This window comes from Tauraco erythrolophus, chromosome 5 (genome assembly GCF_009769465.1).
Source record: "Tauraco erythrolophus isolate bTauEry1 chromosome 5, bTauEry1.pri, whole genome shotgun sequence".
In the NCBI taxonomy this organism is placed as follows: Eukaryota; Metazoa; Chordata; class Aves; order Musophagiformes; family Musophagidae; genus Tauraco; species Tauraco erythrolophus.
Window position 1 is genome coordinate 58,085,132 of NC_141469.1, and position 12,386 is coordinate 58,097,517.

Consider the following 12,386-nt stretch of genomic DNA (forward strand, 5'->3'; position numbering starts at 1 on the left):
AGGAGTCAAATGGCTAATGATTTCTTCTAATTTTTAACTGAAAGACTTAAAACGGCAAAATCGGCTCAACTGATGATTATATAGTAATTTGCATCAGGGTAACGGTACTAGGTTTGCTGAAAGAGGTGTTCATTAATCGAGATTCAGATATACATGTGATCTGCTTAGGTTCAACTGCCACTTTCTTCCTTTGGTTTCTGGAAAAATCTATCTTTCTTCCCTCTTGAAAGGTGGCTTGTTGCAGCTGGCTACTTTTCAAAACCCAGCTTCATTTTTCTTGGAAAGTCGCCCACGTTCTCTGAACAATAGGCACATACCTCGAGTAGGGACCCTAATGCTGCTCCCAGCGAAGTCAATTAAAGGCTGTTTGCAATTTCTATAGGAGCAAGCGTTTCAGACGCACACAATCTAGAAAACAGAGTGCATATCGTTAAAGGAAGAGTTGTTTTAACACCCTTGCCAGTTCAGAGAAACTATGACCTGATATGTTGACAAAGATGGAGGCAGAGTAGGGCCCACAGTACTTGAAGGCTGCCGAGAAAATACCCAGAGTGTCTTCTGTTAAACCCCAAACTGTCAATCATATTTCACAGACTGTAGATGTTCCTCATTTGCTAAATTACAAATACATTTTCAAGTTCTACCAGGCAGAAATTTTAGCAGTAACTGAGGAAAGGATGGAAGGTTTCAGCCTGCCTTCCACTTCTATCCCAATTACGAAGCCTTGTCGAAGTCTTCAAGTGACTCGTCTGAAAGCCAGATTTTTAATATTGTAGAAGGAAATTGTGGCAATGGAAACACGATGACTTCATACGCAAGCATTGACACACAAGAGAACGCCATGACCTAATGCTTCAAAGTTTTTAACCTTGCTTTGTACAATACACTTTTCACGTTGCTGCATTTCATCAAATTCATGGAGGTAGTTATATGTGTAAAAAAAATTACCATAAAAGTAACATGTTGTATTATAATAATACATATTAAGTGTGCAAAATGCCGACAGATTTGTGTTGACCCTTTACAGTTGAACACAACACAGATTCAACCTAATCTAACTCTGTAAACCTTTAAATTGATACAGTAGAAAAGAATGATAGATAAGCAACCACGTAATACAAGGCTATGATTTCATCAAAGGATTAGGGTGACATAAAGCACTCAAGCTCCACTCTTGTGGTTTTGTTACCAGAACCTCAAGATGGAATTTCCTTATATTCCATTGTTGATTTTAAAAGGAAAAAAAAAAATAAAAAAATTCAAGATTAGAACGTTTCTATTTGAAACTTCTGTTTACATTCCATATTCCAAGAGTCACATTAATATTGGTACAATGCCATGTCAACATTAATATGACATTTATGTTGTCTGCTGGTCTCTGGGAACTCTAGGAAATAACATACTATACAGTTTATAGGTATGTACTATTGTATTTTGTTGGAATTATGTATTCTGTACAACCAGCTGCCTGTATAAATTCTGATTAGTTTATGACAAACAAGTATTTCCCTCAAAGGTGAAATCTGTTTTGCTGTTCACATTTTAATACTGCCGCTAGTACTTCAGATCATCACTGTAAATTTTTTTATCGTTTTGACATTTTTATTTACTGAATTGATACATACTACTGATGTCAGAGCTTGTCTCAGAAACAAAATCACAGTCAGCCACTGCATAGTATATGACAATTCCCCACAAAAACTCTGACTCTACAGTTCGCATGGAATAAGTACGGCTGGAGTTACATATTGAGTAATAAGATGCGTCATGCAAAGCATTATATGGCAATTAGAGCACATCTTGGAAGGTATGATAAGGCAGAAGGCTAAAGGCCAAGTGACTTTGATAACCAACCAAAAGCACAATAATTTCCTTTATGTGCACTGAAAGGTCTTATTGCTCCTATGAAATGGAAATTATACACTGAAACCAAGGAAAACAGACCTGTGCATCGACTGGGTCTTCAGACAGAACTGGAAACTGATTGCGTCCAGAGTTAGAAAGCCGTTTCGTAAGTAAATGAACTATATCCAACTGTGTAACATAAGGCTGAATCTTCAGTAAAGACTTCCAATGACAATAGAGAAAATGAGTGAAGCTCAAATGACTTTGTGCACAGAGTAACACGTCACCAGAACTTGATGAAAATACCGGGTTTTAATATGTACAGTTGGGTTTCACACCTGTGTACTACAAGAGCTAGACAATGTAAATGTCCCTTTTCTATGCAACAATTTGTGTTGTTGAACATTTTATTACCTTTGTTATTCTTCCGCCAATTCGTCTGTTCTGATAAAAAATAAGAGTTAAAATTTGAAGTCAGTTTGTTGCGCTACCAAGTTGCATGAATACAGAGCAGAACGTGACCCTATACCTAGAAATTACTCTTGGAGTTTAACTATCCAGAGAAGTTACTCTACAGTAATTAGCACAGTACTAATTACTGTGGAGTAACAGTTTAGGGGAGGGCAATTAGGATATACCGTACCTACAGAATTCAATTTCTACTGCCAACCATGTGGACACATTTAATTTCTAGAAACTAGACATGTCCATAAAATGCGAAGTTGCAAATAACATCCACTGAATAAAAAGGCCAGAAGTTTATAATTCTCTAAATTTTGTTCTCTGATAATCACTACAATGTATGCTATTTTTAATAGCCTAATTTAGGCACTCTATTTAATAAGCTACATAAAATAGATTTATGTCCTTCCACTAGAAAGAAATCAATTCTTCAGGCCATACTTGTCATTTGTATCATAAAGAATATTTTTGTTCTAAGAAATTAGTTATCCTGATTCCTATATTAATGGCAAGTTGCAATACCAGAAGTGACACAAGAATTAGATTATCTTTTTTAAATACTTGATTTATACTGAAGACATTTGTTATATTTTGTGTCACCACATTGTGGCTCCATGACAGCTACAGTGTTCCCTTCCCTCCCCACTCCCCCCTCTACACAAAGGCCCACCTCCTCATTTGTGACTATGGAAGGTCAAGTAGCAAGTCTCTAAGTAAACATCTCTCATACTTTTGAAACGCAAAAGGAGAAGTCGTCTCCCTTCCCACCCTCCACTTAAAAAAACACCCCAGACCAAACCAAACCCCAAACCTCTTTTTACTCGCTTAAACGGGTATTTGCAAAATTGTGTCACAAAAACACACAGTGAAAATGACTGATTAGTATTAATAATTCACAGATAGAGCTGAGGTCATCACTTGTCATGTTTGGCATTGTTTTTTCCTCACGGTGATCCTGGCTGGTTACTTTCAGCAGTGGCTCAGTTTTTGAAGTAAAAAACGATCAACTCTGCAGCAGAGTTTAGCCTCTGACCGGGGGGCATCACACATCTGTGGCATTTTTTTTTAAATGAAGTTGGCAACTGCATGGACATTGAAAATGCAGATTACACTTACAGTGTCTAGACTTTCATATATGTGCTCAGTTACAATTAAGTGAAGCAAAAAGTGTACATATTATCCCTACTGCTATTCTGTTGCTACAGAGCCGCAAATGTGAAAAGCAATACCTTGGAAATAAAGGTTTCTTTGTTGCCCCTAGTCTACATAGCAGCACAGTTTAAGTAAACACTAAAACTGTGGTTGAGATGCTTTTTTTATTTTTCCCCAAAGATGTAAACATCAGTCCCAGTGTCGTAAACTTTGCTGTACAGGATGAGACAGAAGATCTGAGGCAGGATGACTATCAGACACTAGTGACAGAAGCTTGCAGGCAGTTAGCAGGTTTCTGCAGTTTCTCAGCTTCACTTGTTGGCGGGTCTGCAGTGGCTCGGAAGTTGAACGTTGGGCCTGCGCCACCATGTGCAGGGCTCAGAGCAGGATTCTGACGTCTGTTGCTTTCAACAATACTTGAAGTGTTGGATGCCAGGCTCTCACGAGTACTAGAAGGGAAAAGAAATATATATACACACTCATATATGACAAGCCTATATATCTATCGACCAGACAGGAAAGGAGAATAGAGCGTTTTATAATAGGCTTCCTGTGTTTGTATGTAATGTCACATCAATGAATCATCTCATTTTGACAGCACACACATGTTCCTCCAAAATGGGTTCCAGAGGTACTCAGCAGTCATCATACTGTAACACAGGTATAGCACTAAGCAGAGCTGAAGCTGTCACACAAACTGTAAGGTGAAGCAGTATCAAGCATCTGGATTTTCCACCTGAGGAAACAGCTTCCATCTTGCATGTGGAACATATTAATTTTCTTTCCTGACTGGTGCATTTTTGCACTAAGCAACTTCGTCAAATCAGCTCCATAACTAGGCAGAGCTAGGAGAGCGATCATAACACAGCTTCCTCTGTTGTCTCCTCTTCTACCTATGTCTTTGTACACAAAATATTAATTAAAAATGTTACTTTACATTAAACCCACAATGCTTCTAAACACAACACTTCAATTTTGCTTTGCAGCCAAGACAATTGCAACTTACAAGATGCTGAGAAATCTTAACTGCCTGGTCTGTGATCATGCCTTCAACAACAACTAGTGCTGCTATTTCATTCATAAAATGGACAACGTTCCTTTAGTTCTAACATACTGTTTATCCACAGGAGTGACAGGACACTCAGTACTTTTAAAGCCTAAGCCTTTTAATGATACATCTAATTATGAATGCAGAGGAGCCTGTATTTTAGACTACTGCTTTTAAAAAACTCAGCTAAGATAAGCTAAGGCCAGTTTTACCACTACTGATCTTTTTGTTCTCTTTCCACTCTTAGTAATTTTTGATCTCCAAATAATCTGTTCCTGTGCAGAGAGAGATTTGGTATTCAAACAGCCACGTGGTCCCTGGTTATATATCCTTCACCTATATCCCTACTTCTTTGCAAAATGACATCACCACTTGCTATGGAGATGTTTACAGAGTACGTTTAGAGGAGTGAATGGGTTTGTTAAATAAGCCCTAGAAACAAAGAACTAGTGATAGACTTTCATAGTCACTTTAAAGTCAACCTAAATTTACCTGCTACTGAAAGGGGCAGCTCTTGCCTGCCTTGTGTGGACCTGACCCTGCCACATGTTCCTGCTGCTTCCCTGATGCTTAGCCTTGCAGCCAGCCAGATCAGGGATCACTCTCAGTTAAATACTAGCCCTAAGAAAAAGAAAAGAAAAAAAAAAGATTAGTGCTAGCATCAGGGAAAGAGTAGGAATGCACAGCTTTGAATGTGGCAGGGGAGAAATGTGTCAATGCATGGCGTAGGAGAAGGAAGAAACACCTTGTTTAGTTGAAGGGCAGATAGAAATCATCTTAAACTGACTTAGTCTAGAAAATTAATGATGCTTTTAGGAAAACTCCCGTAGATCTTTTAAACTGATCAAAATGGCACTGATCATCTTCTGCCAATTACCGCCTTATTGTCAGTCGTTCCAAACAGCTACGATGAGTGACGCACATAGTAAGTAACCTCTGTGAGCTGCAATGACGTATGGTGCACTTCTGTTGCTCATTTTTTGATTCCTCTCCCTCTGCTTTTTAATGACAATAGATGCAACCTTCGTTTTTCAGACATCATTCAGTACTGTATCATTCTTTATGGGACCACCAATTCCAGATCTTCAAACATTTTCAAATCTGATATTACAAACTGACCATTACAACGTGTATACACAAAGACAGCAGTAAGAATTTTGCATGCAGAGTAATGTCAAAATTGTCTCTTTCCTTACATGACAAAAGAGCAGTAGTATTATATAAGCTCTAAAAATAAAGAAAAAAAAAAGTAGTACTGACAGCTAACATCTACTATATACAACTTGCATAAAGGTACTGAACAAAATACTGCGAGGTGATGTGCTCACGAATTTGCACACAAAACACTTTTGAAGCCAAATGACCATTGCAAATTTCTTTGACTACATCCTGGTTTTTGTTTTGTTCTGTTTTGGGTTTTTTTTAATGCCTCTTTTTTCAATTTGTCACACTTTAAACCATTTTCTTTCACTGTGTAGAACTGGTAATTTTTATTCCCCAAGCAACACTGCACACTTCAGTTTAAATGAAAAGATACCACCATGCCTCAGGAAGTCAAGAGTTACAACATCAGTGGAGGCTAGAAGAGTATACCTGAGGAATACCACTACATGCACATCCTGTTCTTATACTCTTCCCTAGGCATCTGCTAATGGACACTGTCAGATCTAGCTGAACCTTACCAGATGGATGCTGGATGCCTTTTTGTATTTCCTGATAAAGGGCTGTGGAGTACCTTTTTTTGTTATAAGGTAGGAAAGTAGTAAGAGCATGGTAATTATAGCCAAAAGGCTGAATTCACTCTCAGATCAATTCGTTTTTATAGTCTTATACCAAGAAGTGATCAAAACTCACCAAAATCATTCAATTTAATCATCTTGATACAAAGCTCATAAAAAAGCCTTTGAAACATCCAGACTATACGCTGGTCTTACAAAACAAATACACATAAAAACCCTACAGAATGTTGCTTTCTCTTTTTCTTTTTTTAAAAAACAGCTTACTTTATGTGATCTTGCCAAAAAAAGACAATTGTTAATAAGTAAACAGTAAAGTAAAAAAAAGGGATGTGTGGAACATAATCATTATTAAAAGCTGCTTATCTGTTTCCCTTTTGATCTAAACAAAGCGGTATGGCAGCACTAAATCCAGTATGCTCGCTATGTTCTGTTCTCTTGCTGGCTAAGTTTAAGATTAACATCAACAGAAATTTTAGCTTTTGTGTAAATAATTAGGGAAGGAAATATCTGCCTTTGCCTTAACCAGAAACACAAGCTTGATATTCAGCTAGCATACAGCTAGAAAAATAGTAGTCGAAGAACTGATTTTTATCCAGTCGACATCCTATCCTGGAGGTGAAACGTACTCTGTGGAATGAGCCAGGCTGGACAAGAAGCAAGCACCATCACATACTCCCCCACGAAAACTGACTGCAAGTATAGCACTTCAACTAAAAGAAGAGATTACATTTAAAAAAAGAACATTGCAAATAGCCTCATGCAACAGTTGTAGGTGAGAAAGATGCCAAGCATCTGCAGAACAATCAGTAACAGGAGCAAATTCAAAACCTTTGTTTCTTTTTTAAGCTGGACTCAGTGTGATACAATTTACTCAAATTATTTTTCAAAGCTTTTACTCAGAAAAATTATACATATGTTAAAAGTCTGCCCTAGTTCGACGATCACTGCATGCTGCAGCAGGCCCAGTAATTGTTGCCTTGTCATTAACATCAAGTGGGAGTAGCCATCAAATCCAAAGGAATTTATTCCAGAGTGACATGACTTTAACTGAAAATGAAATTTAGTCCTGTGTAGAAGCAGGAAATCCTTCACATGCCTTTCTCAGAGCCTTTGCTATAGATTTAAAAAATATATATAATTCTGAGGAATAAGAACACTTTTTACGGGGGGGGAGGGGCGGAACCAACAAAAAAACCCAAACCCCATTTTCTTTCACCTAATACAAATCCAGTCTTGGAGGTTTTATTTTTAAACACAGGCAATAAATAATTCAAGCTTAAGTAAGACGCTGTAAGAGAACTACCATTGTACATTATTCTTGTGTTCTTAGAGTCACTGTTCTGAACTCTGATGGGTTGCTATCCAGGGCAAACAAAATCAAGCAAGCTCCATTCCAGCAGGGACCTAGGACTCTCAGAGGCCAGAAAGAGAAAGAAGAAGGATCGAGTGAAGGACTCAACCTGGAAACGAGCTTGTGAAATCTTCAGGGCAGGGAACACACCAGCAATTCTCTCCTCCCTATGCCTGTAAGACTTCTAGCACATTGAGACTTCCATGATGTCTGAGGTCCCTGGACTGGAAATAACTAACCAGCACCACCACATGCAAACGTCTGGGCTCATTTCCCAAGTATGTTAGGCAAGGCATCTCTCTCTGCCGACGCGCAGCACTGGGTCACCTCTGAAGTTCAAACAGCCTGAGCACTTTCAGCCATGTCGGGGCAGCGGCTGCTCCAGTCTCACCAGTTTGGAATGGTGATAGATACACTTTCAAAATTTTTGAAGAAAACAAACAAAAAGCCCAAACCCAAAATAATCATCATGTTTGGACTTTTTTTTTGTCTGAGTCAAAGATTATGCCACCTAGTCACATCTAGTCTTCCAATTAGTTGTTGATGGTATCTTAGAGGGAAAGGGAAGCAGGGAGTATGCACGAGCTCATCCCTTCTATTCTAAATGCAAAACCAAGTTTAATACAGAAAAAAATGGACACAGGGAGGTTTTCAGGAAACAGAAAATGAACTAATACAGAGTCAATGTCGCAAATGGCCATTGGTTGCTTACGGTATGGTGGGAAACCCACACATCTGAACAGCATATTCCAGAGCTGTAGGAAACACTGTCTGAAAACGTGTGAAATTGTTTAATACAGTCCTACATTCTGTCACCAATATCACACACACATATAACTGAAAATGAAACTTTCTAGTCTGTAAAGCTGCAATTAATGTGACAGTCCTACCGTGGAGAGTTGAACCCGCTGTCCACAGTAATGCTGCTGCTGTCCATGCTGTCCAGACGGGCTGAGTGGGTGGCTCTCTGGTTGTTGCTATTTTCTGTTTCCTTTGGGGTGAGAAGAGTAAGATTCTTCTCAAACTTTCGCTGCAGATCCCTTTCCTTTTCTCTCTCTAGGAGCCACTGCATCGTGCCGACATCATCCCTGTTCTTTTCTTCCTCGGCATTTTTGTTGGTTCCTTCCTCCGAGTCGTCGTCATCAGATACGTTGTAGTAGTCAAAGGAGGCCTCCTGGTTCCCAGCTGTCTCTTGCTGTCTCTGCGAAACGGGCATGACTTGTGTGACTGAGGTTACTATTGCTTGCTCAAGTTTCTCACATCTGACTGGCAATGTGTCAGAGGGGGTCTTTTGATGGGGCTTTAGCAGGGGTGTGCTAGACTTATGATAACTATTCACAGAAAGAGTGTTGTGCAGAGGTTTAAAGAGCGTATCCTTGCTAAATATTTCTTTCCTTTTATCAAGGCTGCTTGATTCAGTGCTATGGTGTTGAACCAGCCGCCCGTTTGCGATCACCTCTGGAGTTTGGCCAGCAACCACTGAACCACTGCTTGGGCCCTTTGGGGACTCCTCTTTGTGCACCCCAGGCTCCCTAGCAATGTGTTGAGACTGTCTTTCTGCGGGAGTAATTTTTTTGAGCCCATCTGTCCCCGTCAGCGTGTCATGATCCTCTTTATTCTTTCCCAGTGGTGACGGAGCAGTAAGCACAGTCTCACTGGACGTGTTGCACTGAAAATAGTCATCGACCGCAGATTTTGTTGTGCAGGAGTTGAGCTCGCTATATGATGGCAAATTCTCTGTAGGCTTGCTTTGTTCCAACAGGCTACAAGAACTGGGGGTCTCTACACTGCCACTAGCTTTTTCAGGGATGCAAGCCTCTTTGTAGCTTGCAGATGATATCAGAGCCCTTTGATGACTGAGCGACTGAGATGGCCTTAAGGTACTATCATCAATGTAAGTTTGGCTAGTTGTTTGGTCATCTGGGCTACAGCCTTCACCTACGTCTTCAGGTGTGCCTAAAGTAGCCGAGCCCAGAGGTCCCTTGGAGTTATCCATGGATCGAGATCTTTCTTTAGCCTTACTGGACCGCTCATTCCTCGATCTTCTATCCTGTGTATGGCTGTGGCTCCGATGGACCCTGGAGTGGGAGCTTCCCCTGGAAGGTTCAGGGAAAGGCATTTCAGTTCTTCTTTTCGCCAGCTCACCAGACACGTCCCACTCTGGTGTCATAGGAAAGTGAGATTCAATCATATTAGGATTGCTGTGCATTATAAAATTATCTCCCTTGTGTTCTATTATAAAACAGCCTTCCCGTGGGGATCGAGTCAAGGGATCATAGAACTCATACTCCCTTTCAGCAGGTATATCCAAATGAGAACCATCTGATGGGTCTCCTTTGGACACTCGAGTCTTGCTGTGTGACCTCGATTTCCCATGAGACTTTCTGTGATTCCTGCTCTTCTTACTTCGTCCACTGTGGTGAGCTGAAGATCCGGCTTTGCTTCGTTGAGCTTTTTCTTCTTCAAGTTTCTTCATTAGTGCAGTGTGCCTCATGACATTTTCCACAGTCAAGTCTGGGTTAATGCGCCTGATAATCTCCATTTCTACCTCTCTAGGTATAGTGGTAGGGGTGTCCTCGTCCCTTAGCGGCCACTCCTCTGGAGGAAACTGGGCAGAGAAATTTGCCAACTGTTTTGTCTTGTCCTTCTTAAAACTTAATCGGAATAATTTGAGTCCAAATTTCTTAGACTGCTTTTCTACATCCTTAGGTTTTGTGAGTGTCTCTGCTTTGTAAGAAAAATTGACAGTACTTTTACTTTTCTCAGTAGGTGGGACCTGACAAAATGAAGGAGGACAGTATGAGTCTTTACAGTCTTTTGCTGATTTCCTCTGTAGGGTAGATGCATGCATGCTGTGCATGTCTTCTCTGCAACAATGGCAGGAGTCGCAGTGGTTTTTGGGTAGTGTTCGGTCCCTGACGCATCCCGAGGTGGAGGGAGTTATAGTTCCTTGTTGTGGAGAGGTACATTGAGACCTGTCAGGTATCCTCTCATCCAAATGGTACCACTTACTGTTAGTTCTTATGAGAGATGGTGTTATAAAGTAAGTCTGCGGGGTTACAATGAAATAACCATCCGGGGTTGGGTATATTTTCCTCTCCCGTACAAGCATATTCAAGGTATGTCGAAGGATTTCTGGACTGGGTGTTGGAACTCCTAGAAATGACAGTAAACACATATCAGGGAGTGTATAAAGCCACGCAGGACACTCTGGCTCCCCCCTCCCCAACAAAAAGCTGTTTTTTCCAATGTGCAAGCTGGAATATGCTGAACAAACAACTCCAGCAAAGCACTATGTTAGGCATTCTCTCCTCTGCTTGTTTTGCCACTTATCTCCTACACTTCAGACATATTAATTATTAATTAAATAGAAAGGAGGCCACTAATGGAGTGTTAAAACAAAAAAAAAAGAGAGAAATTCTAGACACTTCCATTATGCAGGTGACCTTAAGCTACAAGATGGAATCACTGGAAATCAAAGGGTGTCAGGGGAAACATTCACTTTTTTCTTCTTACAACTAAATATTTATATCTCAGTTCGCCAGAACTATTTATTATAATGTCCAATCATGTATAAAACAGTGGTTGGTTTTTACTTTGGATGCCTAAGTTGTTTTTCCACAGAAGAATACTACACAGAAAAAAAGCACTCTCCCAAATCGCCCCTGCATCACAAACTTGATTGAACTGACTTCCTCTCATTAAAACATGTTTCAACTACATCAGCTGCTCCAAAAGAGACACACCTTGAATGACACAGTTCATCTTATCCAAACAGACTCTCCTACTATGCTGGAAGTTACAGGTTTAGCTCCTGAAAATTTGCTTCTAAGAGTTCCCTGCCTTTCATGTGAGATGTAAGGGACACTACCTACTGACATACTGAGAGGGAGACAAGTATGACAACCCTGCATCAATGCCACATTAACCACATGGTGGACCTGGCATTGCGAGCCTGGTCATCCCCACTACCAGTACTCCTGCTGGGTTCAGCGAGGCAGGACCAAGTATGCAATACTTTATTAGATAAAATACCAAGTTAGCATGCTGTGCATAGGAATAAGTGCCATCTAAAGCTAAGGAAGAAAGAGATTTACTTCACAAGCTAGTTTTAAAAAATAATGTGTTTATACTGCCCAAGAAATAAACATATTTCAAAATTTTCAGTGGAAAAAGCTACCCTCAATCCATACATTTTGTTGAACTAAAATGCATTTTAATTTCCATGTAATGCTGAATACTGATCTAGTTTACATTTTTAGAACTAGAGAATTTTTTTTCAAAAGTTTGGAAGGTCTATTTTAAAAAGTTAGTATTATTTGCTATGGGACTTAGTTTTCTTCTCAACAAAACTAATTTAGAAAAAAACCTCAAACCAACAGAATCAGAGAGTAACTTAGGTTGGAAGGGACCCCATGAAGTCATCTGGTCAATGCTCCTACTCATAGCCAGGCCAACTCAGATCAGGTTGGTCAGGGCCTTGTTAAGTCAAACTCTGACTATCTTCAAGAACGGAAATTCCATGGAATTATGCAGGCAAAAAAACGTTTCAACAAAGTATATGCTTTTCACAAAAATACTTCATGGAAAAACCTTAACCAGGTGTACCTGCCTCAAACACAGTATTGTCAGTAGCACACAGTGTCTGGTCACCAACTCTTCTCCCACATGTAAAAGGCTGGAGTCTGATCTCACTGATCTCCTCGTGTTAGCAAACAGGGGGAAGACGGCAAGGGCTCTGGCACTAAGACCAACACCCCATCAAAAGATTAGCAACAAGAAATAGAGA

At 40.0% G+C, this 12,386-nt stretch overlaps 1 protein-coding gene across 2 annotated transcripts in view; it reads right to left on the reverse strand.

Annotated features, from left to right (window-relative positions):
* Positions 1-3,712: 3,712 nt before the first annotated feature.
* STOX2 (storkhead box 2) overlaps positions 3,713-12,386 on the reverse strand; it is a 145,425-nt gene continuing 136,751 nt past the window's right edge. For both annotated transcript variants that reach the window (XM_086612255.1, XM_086612256.1), the window contains exons 3-4: positions 8,488-10,753; positions 3,713-3,908 (exon numbers count right to left, since the gene is read on the reverse strand). In XM_086612255.1, the coding sequence (XP_086468381.1) occupies positions 3,713-3,908; positions 8,488-10,753 (2,462 nt within the window). The remainder of the gene's footprint in view (positions 3,909-8,487; positions 10,754-12,386) is intronic.